Genomic DNA, 16025 nt, shown 5'->3' with positions numbered 1-16025 from the left:
ATCCCGCACAAATCCGGTCAACAAAACAAGATTCAGTTATTCAAATGAGATAGATGCGTGCGGCAAGCAACAAACATCTTGTTGCCGGGCTCAGGGTGTTCTCGTGGTGAGTTGGCTCGCGCTCGTTTTCAAGTCAGTTCGATTCCGTTCGGGCCAGTATCTGATTGGCTTTATTATTTATGCCACTTGATGTTCATGGCGTGAGGTCAAATCCTTCTCTGATGTTTTTGGGGATCAGTTTTGGGGAAAAATAACGGCCTGCCCGATGCAGTTAAGGAGAATGATTGTGCGGTTGAATACAGAGGTAAGCGCGTAAACATTTACAAGATGTAAATATAAAAACGAGGGGAAGCAATGGCAGCTTCTTTCAGTGTCGAAAAGAAGTGCTTTCAGGAAATTTGGGGGAAAAAAACAACACGAAATTGGGTGATCTGAAACCGAATGGCAAGTCGGCCATTTTTGTTTGAAACAACCGTTTTTGTGGATAATTTCCTCAGCCTCGGCACAAAATTTGGTGGAATAATTGGACTCAAGTTCCAGGACCTCCGGGACCTGTGAGAACAGGAAGTTGGCCATTTTGGTTTCAAGCTCTCGGCACCACCAAGAGCGCCATTTGCGCATTTCAGCACCAGAAGTGAAGAGACCGCCAGTTCAACACTTTCTAACATTAATATTTGATTTCAAGCAGCGGTCCCCAAACCCCGGGCCGCGGACCGGTACCGGTCCATGGGTCGTTTGGTACCGGGCCGCACAGAAAGAATAAATAACTTCCATTACTTACGTTTTATTTATTCCACACTCTGAAATATGTTTTATTTTGAAAAAATACCGCAACCTCCGTTACGTCCGTCTACAATATGTCACTCTTGACAGAGGTCAAGGCGCGTTTTCTCAGTCACATCATAGGTTACCGCTAAAATGAAACCCAAGACCTAGCAAAATGAGTAAAAAAACTAACGTCTTTGGGAAGGGGAAAAGGCCCAGCCAGGAGACAGAAGAGGAGCCTACGATTTCCAAGAAAAAGAAGGCTACATTTAATAGACAATATCCGGAGTCCTAGTTAAAATACGTATTTGTCTCAACGGGAGATTCCCACGCACCAAGCCCACTCTGCATAATATGGGGCGATGGTAAGTTGTATTTTTCATGCACTCTGTATCTTATTTCGAAGGCAGGTTTAAATGTTACCATAGCGACCAGGGAGGGTTGCGGCCAGATAGGACGTTCCTCGTGTCAAGATTCGTATTAATTATTCTGTTTCGAAAACACCACCGTTTTCATGCAGGTTGTATGATATTATTTTGTTGTATTTATCTGTCGCACCTTCAAGGCCGGTCCCTGAAAATATTGTCCGACATTAAACTAGTCCGCGGGGCAAAAAAAATTGGCATCGAGCCTTTTTTTGCTTCACTGGCTAGCCTGCGGAATGTGAGGACATCAGCCAAACGTTCACTTAGACTCAAACAGCTGTAAAGACTTAAGCAACAGATTGTTCCCAGACAAAGTGATGCTCTCCCTTGTCCTCTCTGCACAGAATGGAAAAGTGCAAAAAGTTCACTCAGCAAACTGTCCAGGTGCGCCACTCTTATCCCTGTGTACGATCCAAAGCAGACTCCAAGGAGCAGGCGGGCATGACATTGATAATGTGAGTAAAACGGTGACAAATCAGCTTCTGGTGGTGACAGAAGAAAGTGACGTGACCTCATAATCGCGTGTGACGAGCCAGGAAATTATAACAAAAAGTCAATAAAGGCAGTTTATGATCAGACAACCATCTTGAGCTTCTATTCCTCGAGTAAGCCAAAAAGGATTTCTTTGAGGCGCACTGAACCGGCGTCTCGATCGATCTTTCCAAAGATTTTTGCGACTTGAGATGCAGATTTCCCAAAAAGTCCACCAGAGCCTCTCGAGCATCACGTGGAAATGTGACGGCGGAAATGGGCGTGATGATCAGACATCTGATTCCAATTTGGGACTCCCAGTCAAATTTTCACAATGCTATTTTTTTGGGAGAGCAATCGCAAGTCTTTCCAGCGAAGAAACTCATCCAGTGTTTCCCTTCGCCCAACCTCTTCCGCGTATCCGGTGTTGGTTTGGCGGGCAGCAACCAAAGCAGAAAAGACAAGACTTCTCTCTCCCTAGCCACTTCGTCCATTTCATTCCGTGGGGACCCCGTGATTGTTCCCAGGCCAGCCTAAGGGTCTCTCCAGCACATCCTCGGTCTTCCCCAGGGGGCCCCCTGAGCCGGAACACATCACCAGGGAGACCTGAAAAAGGCATTCTATGTCGTTGCCCAAATCGCTTCGTCTGGCTACTCTTAATGTGGGGAAGCATTGACTCCAATCTGAGCCCCTCCCGGATGACCGAGTTTCTCAGCCCCTCGCTAGGGGGGAGAGCCCAGACAACCTGGCCGCTTGTATCCACAATGGCGTTCTTTCGGGCACAACCCACAACCCGTGACCATAAATGAGGGCGGGAAATCAAGCGGCTCGGCTACTTCTTCACCAACTGCGGACCGATGCAAAGACCTCATCACTTGGGACGATTGACCAATCAACCGATTTGATCCCTTCATCATGAACAAGAACCCAAGTTATTTGAACTCCTCCACTCGCGCCAGGTTGTCAACGTCAACCCGACCATTTGGAATGCAGAAGCCAAGTGGCCTCACTGTTCCAATACAATTTGGAGAGGAGGGTAATCCTCCGGAACGAGAAACTCCAAGCGAAGACTTTTCCAATCGGAATTTGATGAGGTAAAACGGTGCATTTGTATCCAGTTTCTTACCCAAGCCTGTCTTCCTCTTTCTTCCTCAGGTCGAAATCCCGCTGAACAACTTGCCACACGTGTGCAGCCTCATCGTAAGTGAGCTTGGAGAGATCCAGCCCCTTGCCGGTCACGGTGCCCTGCATTCCCGTGACTCGGCCCTCAGAGGCCCGCGTCGCCAGCCCGTCAGCTCTTTGGTTTCTGTAAGACAGAAATTGAAATCACAAACCATCTCCTAATATCACCCCGAAAGGTGCGTGTGGTATTTGAACCAGCCCCAAATCAATCTGTGTGGTGGGCGGTGACACGAATACCTTTCGGCTAACCACGAGGCTCAGCACAAAAACACAGCGCGTCAAGAACAAATCCGTTGGAAGCGTTTTAAATGGAGACGATGCAGGGTTGCCATGTGGCAACATGGAGTGCAAGTGTTGAAAATGACAATTTGAGTGGTGGCTTGGGAAGAAGAGCAGGAAACGGCCTTCTTTCAACATTTGTTTGCTAAAGTAATGAAGACTGCAATGTGTCCAGGATGACGCTGCTTCTAACCGAAACGGTCAACTTCCTGTTCAGTTTCTGGTGCGGGCCCCGTGAGACTCTTCCAATGCTGCTAATAAAACATGTGGATGAGCTAAACAGGTATTGGGCGATGGCGCTGCTGATTTTCTACACAAGTTGGGGGAAAAAAAAAATTCTTAGTAAAACACATGCAAATTTTAAAGAGCATATATATATATCCATCCATCCATTTTCCGAACCGCTTGATCCTCACTAGGGTCACGGGGGGTGCTGGAGCCTATCCCAGCCGTCTTCGGGCAGTAGGCGGGGGACACCCTGAATCAGTTGCCAGCCAATCACAGGGCACACAGAGACGAACAACCATCCACGCCCACACTCACACCTAGGGACAATTTAGAACGTCCAAACAGCCTGTCATGCATGTTTTTGGAATGTGGGAGGAAACCGGAGCACCCAGAGAAAACCCACGCAGGCCCGGGGAGAACATGCAAACTCCACACAGGGAGGCCGGAGCTGGAATCGAACCCGGTACCTCTGCACTGTGAAGCCGACGTGCTAACCACTGGACTACCGGGCCACCCTCATATATATATATATATATATATATATATATATTTTAAATTTTATTATTATTATTTTTTAAGGGAAACATACGTACATTTAACATTTTTTCTCACTGGAAAAAAAGCTTAATTCTTTTGAGGAAAGTTCATATATTTTGAGTTGTATGGTTTCCATTTTCCAAACAGCAGGAGCCTACATTTTCAGCAAAAATATGTATTATAACATATTTTCAATAAGAGAGAGCCTTTTTAAAGGAAAACAGGAAAAAAAAGCTACTTTTTTACGGTTTCCTTTTGATTTATTTTCAAGAAAATTTGGGGTGTTAAGTTTCACAAAAAGTTCTGTCGCATCAGGAAAATGATATTGAGAAAAAAAATGTGTGTATCTTTAAAAGTAGCATTTTTGAATAAAATTAATATTTTAACTAAAGAGGGGGAAGTATATTTTGAATGAACATTTCCTGTAATTTTAAAATGGCGGTACATTTTCAAGGCAATACAAATTGGCGTAGCATTAGCTTCACAGACAGACAGATGCAGTTGTCAAATAGTACAGCACGGAAATTCGATCTAATATTATCACACGCGCTTTATAATACACCCAACGTGCACCATGGCATGAATGTTCAAAGTTCAATGTGACCCGCTGCACGATCTGCGCAAAAAGCAAACCCCCCCCCCCAAAAATGTTAGTAATGATGATGTCAAAAATTTGAGTACATCTACAATGCTACGCACGCGTCCACGAGGTGATTCAAAAAGCAGGTCAAAGCGCGCCACGTTGACATGTGGAGACATATCGTGGAGCTTGCTTACCTTGTGGAGCGACGAGCCTCAAAGGCACGGTGAGCCGACTGCGGGGCAAACGCCAGCGGCGGCTGCCAGCACTTCTGATCACATGTCCACTTAACAAGGGGGGGGGCCAAGAAGAAGAAAAAGAAGAGAGGGGGCAGTGGGGGGAGGCTAATCGGTTGCCTTCATTTGACAGACGGTATTTGATTGAAGGCCGTGTACTACGGGGGGGGGGGGGGGGGGGTCGGGGCTCGGGTTCATGGGTACGCCGTCTTAAATGGAGCTAAAAAAAAATCTCAAGTCCCATGTCATGCATGTGACGTAAGATGGCGCGGAGAGCGATCCATTCATGTGCTTTTGATTCAAAGCGTTGAGAATCACACTGCTTGTAAAACTTCATTTGTCCAATGTCCTTCTTAGCGGATGGGAAAATGTTGAATTGTCACCATCCCTCGGATTTCACGTGACAGCACAAAGCACAGATGAAAAGACATCAAAGTCTTCCAAGCGTATTGTTTGCATCCAATGTCCTCTCCCTCTCTTGTTGATGTTTTCTAAGTGCCTAATTTGAGCCACGGGACCGTTGGCCCGAAATCCTGTTTTCTCATTTTGGCAACATTCTCCTACGACTTTCTGCCGACTAGCCGCACAGCGACGCGGTTGTTGCGACTCATTCGTAATGCTAAGTTGTCGTAGCTTTTGTTTAGTTTTTGCTCACGTGAGTTAAAACACCTGGCGGCAGTTTGTCCAGTGCACCTGTCGATTTTAATTCCGGCACCTGGTTGTTGTCAACATGTGACCTTCAGCAACGCGTTTGCAAGACTCCAAAGCAGGCGATATGGTCGCTAGTCTGGAAGGGGGTGCCCGGTGCAAGCCTCCGAAGGCTTTTTCCTTCTTTAATGGCAACGACACCACAGAGGTTTCCCAATGGCGACCAGTCCTGAACTCCAAATATAATAATCACATTTTCATGAGCCAGTTGTTTCTGTTGGAATGTCTTCTCCTTCTGCAGTTGTTTGGTCGTCGTCAAGATGTCTGCGTTGTGCATTAGCTCCACCTACGGGAGGACCGGAGTGTGACGGCCAACTCAGCAGACGACGCAGTGACATTATTGCTCGGCCTTCGTAAAGGTCTGTGTTCTCTTTAAGAATGAGGTCAACTCATATGATTTCTCAAAATCTTTGTGAAATGGAACTCATGAAAAAATAACATCATTTTAAGTCAAAGAATCATCAAGGCAGATAAAAAGAAATGATGCTCCTTGGGACCTTTTGAATCTCCTGTTCTGGTCGACATGTGCACCCAATTTGGTGTTTATTAGTGAAGCCTGTGTCCGAGGCTTATTTCATTTTTACTTTCTAGCCAAGTACCAGAACCGCACTTCACTTTTCCACCGCTCGTGCTCGTTCCGGGCCCGTGCACCACTTCTTTCTTTTTCCACCAGTGAAATTGGCTGGGGCTCTGGTGCTTGAAACTGCGGCTGGAGATGATTTGTTGGGCCAGACTCTGGCACCCACGACGTCAGGGGGCGGGGTTATCAGGACCATCGCAGATGTGGAGGAATGACTCCCCCGACGCACAGAAGTGTTGAGTGGTGAACTCCGGCACTGTTGCGATGGCGGACGTGCCCAGCTAGCATGCCATTTCCGACTCGCAGCCAGCCTGGTGATCATCTACAACACAGGTTTCAAAGTCAAGGCCCGGGGGCCATATCTGGCCCGCCATATCTTTTTTTTTTGGCCCACGAAAGCAAATCAAGCATGTTAAAGTTCCATGATGCTTGCAAAAGTCTGAACCAAATTTTCAAATTGTCTTATGTATTCCACAATAACATTCATTGTTCTTATTTTAAAACTAATTATTCCTCAATTTGTTGTGCGCTGTGTACGTAATATGTGGAGGTGATTAAACATTTTTATGGTTTCCCAAAATTCATAATGGCCCTCCAAGGCAAACCATAACTACAATGTGGCCCGCGACAAAAATGAGTTTGACGCGCCTGATCTACAATGATGAGGAAGGATTGAAGGGTTAGCTGATTGCACGTCCCTCCCTGACTATTATATATTACAGAACTGTCGAACAAATTACCTGGACTTTCCCAAAATGGCGGCGCTTCAAGCCAAAACGGCTGACCTCCCGTTTAATTGTGTGCGTGGCTCCTAAAGAGGCTTTTCATGTCACATCTATCCACTTCTGTCTTAATCAGCGTCGCCATTGGTGACTCAGCAAAGACTTTTTTGGGAGTTTTCCGGCAAGTCGTTTTCATGACCAATGAACTTAATGACGTTTGGGCGTCTCCTCGTCTTGCTAGACTGTTTTCCGGTGTCGTCTGATTAAGATCCGCGAGTGTAAGCTTTGGCTCCGATATGGGGTCTCGGATCGTCCCTCTCTTGGAGTTGCCGCTAATTATCGGGAGGCAAGCAGATAGAACGTGTTGTGATGAAGCCATACGGTAATTGCAGGAAACGCTCGCATTCCTCCTCCGCGCCGCAGGCTTGCACGCACGCAAATGCACACGGCGCAGTCCTTCTCCTGCCCCCTCACCCTCCGGCCTTTGTGGATGTTTACGGAAAGGCAAGACGGGAACCCAAGCATGCACTCTGTCCATGTATACACACCGCGATACCAACAGCAATTGCCTACTGGTTGCAAAAGTTGCACCAGAGTCCTCCTCACAAATTCCAGACGGTACAGTATATGAAACTTTGAGTGAAGTAAGCCTTTGGACCGCCACGGAGATGTTTCGGCGGTCGTATTCAAAGGATCTTTGTGCGTTACGCAACGTGGATGATCTCCAGCGGTTTTATGAGAAAACCTCAATTTTATAGCTTTTGGATGCGTTCAAAGTTTCCTTCCACGCTTCCAATGAGGACTAGTTGAGAGTGGAGGTTTGTCCTCCATATGGAGATGGTTTGGAGCGAGACGTGATGAATCTCAAGTGTAGCTTTTTTGGAGAACATATCACACCATGGCGTCTCTTTACGTTGTCGCGTTTTTTTTCGAAGGTTGTCAAATCGAGAGGTCTGTGAGCTGGAGCTTGGGGGTCCAAGCAAATGTAATCCCGAACCTTGTTTAAAACGTGCCTACCTACCTACATGTGGAGGGAGGAGGGCAATAAAACAAACATAAAACCCAATTACTCCTCCCTGGTTTGGCTCTGCGACAGTTAAAAGCTCTGATATGATTGCAACTTGTCATTACATACATCTGACATCCCTGCATGTTCTTTTTTTGGGGAAAAAAAAAGCATTTCATTTCTGGAATAAAATCCTATTTTATTTGAGAGTGAAAGGCACACGTTTTGTCAGAATAAAGAGCCGTCCATTTTCCGATCCGCTTTATCCTCACGATGATCACGCGGGGGTGTTTTTTTAGCGACTCAACCGAGTTCATGTTTTTATTCCTGAAAATTAACATTCGCCTTCAAAAGAAAGGTGAAAAAACGTCTTCCAGATGATCAAAACAGTCATGCGTCGACCTGACCGCGAGGTCATTGGGGACGCGTTCGTGTTCATTCGTTAGCGCACTTTTGTCGCCGCCTCTCGTTGCTCGATGCTCTCCTCGGCTCTTCCCTGAGGTCAACCAACCGGCCTTAATAAAGACAATGTCCGTCATTTTGTTGTCGCAAAAACTGTATTTTTAAGGTTCATTATTGTATTTCAACTTGTAATTGAGCTGGAGCTTTTCATATTCAAATGAATAAATGTGTGCCATTTATCATTGTTTTGGGGTGTAGAAGGTCCGCCCCGCCAAAAATATTTTGGAAGTTAAAGTAGCGGACAGTAGCACTTGTCCCCGGCAGGCCTGGAAGCCATGACTGCTTGAAAAATAAAAACACACTCCCCTGTGGAAAACAGTCATAGAGTAGCCTGTCAAACAGCATGAGAGTATGCGAGCTCAAGTTGTTTGGTACATGCAGCCACACACACACACACACGCACGCACGCGCACACACACACACACACACACACACACACACACACACACACACTCACACACACACACACACACGAGGAGAGGTTCGGCTTGTCATACAGCCAACACACACACACCGGCTGATGGGGAGCTTTTTAAACAAAACCATCATATGGTTTTTTTTCACGATTATGACACAAAACTGCAAAATGTAATAAATAACAGTTTGTTTGTTTTTTTTTGCCCTAAGTTTGGTTTGGCCATCTGAAGCTGTAATGAGTTAATTTTAGAAAACAACCACATTGGCACATATAACTGTATTTCTTTTGCCTTTTTTGGCTAGCCGCAAACTAAACATTTTCATTAACATCATCCCTTCCCCCCCCCACACACACAAGATAGAGAAAAAAATGTTCACAAAATATGCAACCCACCTAAATTTGGGTGAACGAACCTGCGTTGCTCAAAAAGCTCAAAAGCATGCACCGAAAAGGCCAGACCCCTCAACCCAATAGAAAATTCTACAAGCAAAATAAATGAACAAGGAAATCACGCCAACAATTGAGATTTTTTTTTTTTTTGGTGGGGAAGACCTCCTTGGTTGAGGTCATGAATCCTAAATATAATGTTTTATGGGGACAAACTGCATCCAGTCTCCTCTGTAGCAGGTCAAATGACGCCTGCTCTCCAAAGCAAGGCTCTTTGGAGAAAAAGAGGAGAAAAGGAAAAACTAACATCTTAATAAATCTTAAGTCATATTTTATGTGGCACATGTCCAGGCCTCACATCTACAAAACGGCCAACAAACTCCCCAAAGGGATAAGAACATTTTATACAAAGGTTTCTACGGAGAATTTGAACAGATCAAAGACACCTGGAGACAAGTGTCAGCGGTACACCCAACATGAAAACCGGAGGCTGAAAGGCAAGCAATTATGAAGCGCGGGGAAGAAACTGCATTTGATGATCTTGTAAATACGACTGACCTTTTTCTGCCTCTACAAATCTCGATTTATTTGGCAAGGCGTGACATGGAAGACTTTGGATAAGTTGTCGCGCCTGCCGTTAATTTTGGGTCCCCCAAAAATTGAGTTTTGAAGACAAAATGAGAAATTCCCACACTATGACGACCCCCCCCCCAAAAAGAAAAGATTACTTCGATCCTTCTAAGAATGAAAATCAATAGTCATCGTTTCAAGCACATGATGTGGTTAGACATGACCCATTTAAGTCATCCAAAACAAAGGACAATAAAAATGTGTAACCCATTTCCATAATTATGTTCAACTACTCTGACTTCACCACAACAACCATTCACACTATTGTTGTACGTAATAAAAAAAAAAACAATAACCTGCTTTTTAAAGCATAATGCCCCGATGCCTTGCCGGACCGCGGTGCATTCCCGTCAACTTTGCTCTCAAAAAGTCTTTGTCTTGGCCCGACCGGTTTGCCAGCTGGACCCAAGAACTCCAAGTCAGGTCTCCACTTCTGCGACAAAGTAAGCCCATTGACTCAAAAGCATTTGTTGATCTTCATTTAAAACCGGTACATTTGTTTGAACTAAATAGTGTCTTGGCACTGAATACCTCAAGTGGCGATGTGTGAAACGTGTGCACCTTGAACCGGAAGTGGAAATTGTGCCACAGTTTTCTCTTAAGTGTCGTACTAAGCAGGGGCGTGCTGGCCATTGGGAATTTCGGGATTTTTCCGAGTCGCCAGTCTCCTTCCAGAACTTGGTAACGCCCCCCAATTTATTTTGGTAGTGTGAGGGACCCGCCCTCTCCCATATCGTCTCTTACATTCGGCCGCCGTTGACAGCGTCCCACCCACCAGATCGTACGCTTCCCCCTCGATGCGTGCGTGACGTCTGCCCGCCGTCGACGGTTAAATGTCGTCACGTGACGGCCGCCGTCCGCCCCGCCTCCTTCGACGAATACTTTTCAGCACATGACTGCCGGCGGCCAAAACCAAACCCACCCCCGGCCGTCAAAGAATATCCTCGGGACGAATTTTGGTCCAAGTCCACTCGCGGTGGACTTGGAAGATTGAGTGACCCGTCCTTTCCCAGTATGTTTCCCGCGTTAAAGTGGCGGTCATGCCTCAATTATGATGTAGCAACTCTCAGAAATGGATGTGAACGGCAAAAACGTACGTACGAGCGCATTCTCTGTACAAGGTTGCGGGTTTTCAACGCGACGCGGTCCAGCGTGTGATGGAACTTTCGATGTCATGGCTGATTTCCTAATTACTGTGAAAATCCAATCAACGTTACACAGTTAGGGGAAATGAAAGGATACAACCGTAAGCCCGATGAGCCCGAATGAATTCCAGATGCTGAGAAAGCCAAAGTCATTCCATGGAAAGAAATTCTAACATCTCAAGGTACACCGGGGTGGTGGAAAAGACGAGCAGGCAATGAGTCACATCTGTAAAGCTAGAGGGGGGCTTTTTGAGGACAGCAAACTCTCCTGGAAGGAAGAAGGAAGAGGACGGCCGCAGCCATTAGCATACCCACTATCTTGGCAAAGTGTAGTCGTCATGCCCGCTGGCCCGAACATTAATCGACTCCAGCTGTCAATTAAACGCACACAGTTAGCGTTCAATAGCAGCCATTGTTCGGTTTGGATCGTTGCGTCGGGGGAACTTATGGGTGGGAGGCTGCTTGGCAGGACTCGACGTGATCCGCCGGAGGAGCGGGCCGGAGCCAACGGCACTTTTGCAGAGTCGACTTTCCGTGTGGGAGCTGGCGGTTGAAGCTTCGAGATGCAAACAGGAGCCCGGGGGACGCGCTAGCTGGCGGTTAAAACAAATACGAACGCCGCGTGTCTCTCAGCTAAATCACCAAGTTACCAAATGGGTACTTGACTTCATTGGCGGATTGCTCTCATCAGACATTGCGTGCACTCATTTCAGACCGTGAAAATTACGGCGAGGCATACGAATGTCTTTTTACATGCAGAGACGGCACCTTGTTCTTGGCGAGGGAACTCATCAAAGATTCAAGATCATAACCTTGGTTCTTCTTGCACTCGCCAACATCCAAACATGAAAACATTCAAGTGTCGTCATGAAGACGCCGCCAGGCCACATTGTGAATTGTCAAAATAATCAACAAATTCTGACGCCGTCCGTGCTTTGCCTGCCTGAGATCACATGGGCACATTGGGTAAGTATGATTGCACCCAAAATTGCTACGCTTCAAACCAAAATGGCCAATTTTCTGTCTGGGCATCACTTGCTGAGACTTGTTCGTGCATCGTGCTATGATAGACATGATTGATGTCTGGGTGTCGATATTTTTTTAACTTCCCAATGGAGGAAATGTCCCTGGAATCCCTTTTTTAAAGAATGGCAGATATTCGAAATAATCATCAAACTTAAACGCCATAATTTGACTACGTAGAATGAGGAACCAATCGTAGAACGACGTAGCGCATGCCACACCATGTGACAAAAAAAATTCGGACAGGCCAGACTTTCGTCGAGGAGGTCGTGAAGTGTATCCTGGTGAAAAGACACATTTTCACCAGGATGCACGCGCTGGCAAAAATGTTGGGCATGTTGCTCTGTAGTTTACCGCCAACAATGATGAAATGGCCTTTGTGGGAAAGAGACCGGGCAAGAGGCAGAACAGGCTCGGGGGGAAAAAAATGGGAGAGGAATATTCCAGAATGTGTTTCCAAACCCCAAAGAGGCGGTGGAAATATGCGTGCATCACAAAACGGCCCATGTAAGAGAGAGCGTTGGCTCCCAAAACGTGACTGTGGAGACACAGCGGTCTTTTGCAGTACACTGTGAAGTAAATCCTTGGAAAAAGTTAGACATCTCAAGGCGGAAGCAATGAAATATCCATCTATCCGTCCATCCATTTTCTGATCCGCTTATCCCTCGGGAGGGTCGCGGGGGCGTGCCGGGGGCCTACCCCAGCTGTCTTTGGACAGTAGGCGGGGGACACCCTGAAATGGTGGCCAGCCAATCGCAGGGCACACCTCCACGAACGACCATTCGCGCTCACAATCAGACGCCGGGGCAATTTTGAGTGTTCCATTAACCTGCCGTGCACGTTTTTGGATTTGTGGGAGGAAACCGGAGTACCCGGAGAAAAGCCACGCAGGTATGGGGAGAACCCGCAAACTGCACACAGGAAGGCCGGAGCCGGACTCAAACCCGGCACCTCTGCACCGTGAGGCCACCAGCGTGCCGCCGCAATAATAAATAGTCAACTATTATTTCAACGTTCACCTCGTACAACGTATAGCGAAGGATTCTTCTGGGAACATGTCTTAATTTTGTGCAGGGAACAAAGAAATCTCCAGATTCTCAAAGGTATTCTGAAGTGAAATGTGCTGACCAATGTCCAAAAATTTGCAAGTCATGGCTCCTCTCACGGGACCAAGCCCGTAGTAGTAAAAGTAAAATTGTGCCCTCAAAGACAGTTTCATTAAGCAATGCGAAATTTGCAAGACTTGTCTATCCTGAGCAGACCCACAAAGAAAGGACAAAAGGATGTCAGCCATTTTGTTTGGAAACAACTACTTATAAGGAACACTTTTGGCCATTTTCAGCGGCCCTTCAGAAACCAACTGTTTGCTGAAACCTTGTGCAATTGTTACCAGATGTGAACAACATTTATCAGACGGTAAATCATGAAAAATGTTGACACTGTAAAGCTTCACGACTTGCCACAAAACACGATTAAGACTTTTGTGCATTGCTGCGCTGGCATAATGAGCGCTTTGGGAAGCAAACGGGGATCATGACAACGCGGTGGGTGTTTCTCGCTGGGCACATGAAAAGATTTTTTTGTTTTTGTTTTTTTGCAGCGCTCGCACAAATACACCAAGGCGGCAGAAAACCAAAACGTCCACCGGTGCAGATCATGTGAGAGGAAGCAAATGAAAAGGACACGGGATCTGTCAAGATGCTACGCAGCTGCGCTCGCATATGTGCAACACATTTTCATGTTATGAGTCCGTCTAGTCTTAAAACTGTTTTTTTTTTCCATCTATCCATCCATTTGTTTTCTTAACCGCGTGTCCATTAATTAAAGAAAATATCTCATCATTCCCCCTTTCCTAATCAAACCGTCACAGCGATCAAAGTCTGTTTGGGAACAAAAAGCTCATGATGCATAATCACGAAAATGACATTTAAAATGTACAAAAAGCTGAACGCCGTGACTCGTACTTGAGGTATGCAGTTGTCATCTTTTTCCAAAAATGTGGTCCTGGTTGTTGATTTCAATCATGAGCAAGTTAGGCAACATGCCATGCAGAGCTATGTTGTTGCCGATTAAACGTTTGAATAAGCGACAAGCCAGCAAAGTGTGAAATCTTGCAAATGATGTCAGTGGAGCTCGGATTTCGGGAGACAAGAGCGAGATGCAAAATGTGAAGATGACAAGAGTGTTTAAGCAGATGTTCATCCCGTTGGAGGAAATGGGCCTGCATAAATAATCTGCAATAGTTTGGGCGGGGGGGGGTTCCTTTTGGACCCGTCCCTGAGCGATCGCTGTTCTTCATGGAGCGAAACATGCAAACGTGGCATGCAAATACAAGCAGGCCCTCCACACCAGTTTAAGCGATCAAGGTGAAAATTGATGTTGATCAGAAGAGGATGCGTGTTAGTGTGAAGGAGCCGTGTCCAAAATGAAACAAGGGGGTCCGCCGTTTGGCTTGAAGCAGACGTTTTTGCACAAATTGCAAAGCTTGAACTTTGAACAAATCACCCAAGTGAAGCTCCATCTCAAGCAGGTCTCCCAACCAGAAAGTTGGGGGGAAAAAAAAAATCATCCCTCGGCACCAGTTTCACCGATTGACATGAAATTGGTGGAGTATCTTTGTCATTGCAGGGTTGCATGTAAAAAATGTCAAGAAATCATGTCCGCAGTTTAACTAGGAGTGAGACAGTTTGGTCGAAAGCAAGAATGTTACAGTCTGTACTTGGCCTAAATCCCATGAGGGACTTGAGCCAAATGAGCCCCGCTCAGAAGCAGGCACTCTGGTCAGAAAAGCCATGCTTTCTGGTTTGTTGAAGACATCCATCCATCCATCCATCCATCCATCCATCCGCGCTCACAATCACACCTCGGGACAATTTGGAGTGTTCCATTAGCCTGTCGCACATGTTTTTGAAATGCGAGAGGAAAGCGGAGTACCCGGAGAAAACCCACACAGGCACGGGGAGAAGATGCAAACTCCACACGGGAAGGCCCCAGCCAGAAGCGAACCCTGCACCTCGGCTCCGTGAGACCGACGTGGGAACCAGTCGACCGCTGTGCCACCCGTGGATACAAACAGCCCGGTGTAAAACTTTGGGCTCTCGTCATTGAACTATTAGGTGAGAATGAGTCAAGTGTCCAACATGTGCACATACCAGACTGTAACATCTGCGAGAAAACTAGCGGACAGTTGATGAGAGTTTCTGCAGCAGCTGCTTTGCTGTGCCAAATAAAACAGAGCAGAATGATATGCAATTGCTCAGAATGAATACGGCGGGGGGGATTATTACTGTCGACTATCGGCCTCCAGATGTGAGATGGCCTGAAAAGAATCTCTTCATTTATTTTTCCTGTCTTCTGGTGTTGCGGGGCCGCAGGATCTCGGAAGAGTGACCGTTGGGTTATTTCGGTCACCTCTCTCACCGAGGCTGGTCTCTCTCGATTACTCAGTTTGGCCGGGGCGGACGCCTCGAGGAGGAATCTTGGTCAACCGGGACTTATCTCTTGTGGGCCCTTCAAGTAGTTTGCGTGACGTGTGACGTAGGCGGGAACGGACGCTGTGTGAAAGCGGCCTCAGTGGAAAGTAGAGAGAAGGATTTCTGAAAGCACATCTCCAAGTCTTCAGTGTTTCGGTCACGACTTGCTGTTCTCCAACAAGGAGCTGAATGGGAAATTTTGCAGTCGGTGTTTGATCCACGAATGGACACGTACTCTCTTGCAACGTGCTGATGATACTTTAAACCACTTGTGATTGTGTAGCAACCAGTCTCGGGTGTAGTCCAAAGTCACCCGGGGAAGGACTCCAGATCCACAAGACCCTGAACAGTATATGCAGTACAGCAAATGAATGTGTCCATCACACAAACGCTTAGTCCACCGTTAGATCGCCGATGTGCCAATTTTATGGAAAATCAGTGAGGCCGGGTCTTAACATTTGATTATTTCTACAGTCCTCCATCACAAACGGTCTCAAAGGGCTCCACATGCCCACAGCTGACAAATCGCCTGCCCTTACCCCCCTGGAGGGCAAGGGGAAAAAAAAACATCTGGGGGAGGGAGGGGGGGGGGGAAATGAGAAACCCAGAGAAGGGGCCGCAGATGGGAGAAACCCCCGTTCCAGGATGACCAGGCTGCAATGGAGTGGCAACGTTTGACGCAAGCTTGTACTATACAATGTTCGTTCAAATAGTATAAAAGTCCATTTGACAAGAGGAAAACTCTTTCGGGAGACGCCTTCGGAGAGG

The 16025-nt window shown here is 46.6% G+C and overlaps 1 protein-coding gene across 4 annotated transcripts in view; it reads right to left on the bottom strand.

The window, feature by feature from the left end:
* The window catches only part of mlphb (melanophilin b), a 90048-nt gene that overhangs the window by 10649 nt on the left and 63374 nt on the right, over positions 1-16025 (bottom strand). For all 4 annotated transcript variants that reach the window (XM_086123997.1, XM_086123999.1, XM_086123996.1 and 1 more), the window contains 2 exons: positions 4665-6313; positions 2788-2967 (listed from right to left, as the gene is read on the bottom strand). In XM_086123997.1, coding sequence (XP_085980123.1) covers positions 2788-2912 — 125 coding nt within the window. In that variant the 5' untranslated portion in view covers positions 2913-2967; positions 4665-6313. The remainder of the gene's footprint in view (positions 1-2787; positions 2968-4664; positions 6314-16025) is intronic.

Source organism: Hippocampus guttulatus, chromosome 11, assembly GCF_054856545.1.
Source record: "Hippocampus guttulatus isolate MCC_2025c chromosome 11, RoL_Hgut_1.0, whole genome shotgun sequence".
Taxonomy (NCBI): Eukaryota; Metazoa; Chordata; class Actinopteri; order Syngnathiformes; family Syngnathidae; genus Hippocampus; species Hippocampus guttulatus.
Note: the sequence above shows the minus strand (reverse complement) of the source record. Positions and strands in the feature narration are given on the sequence as shown.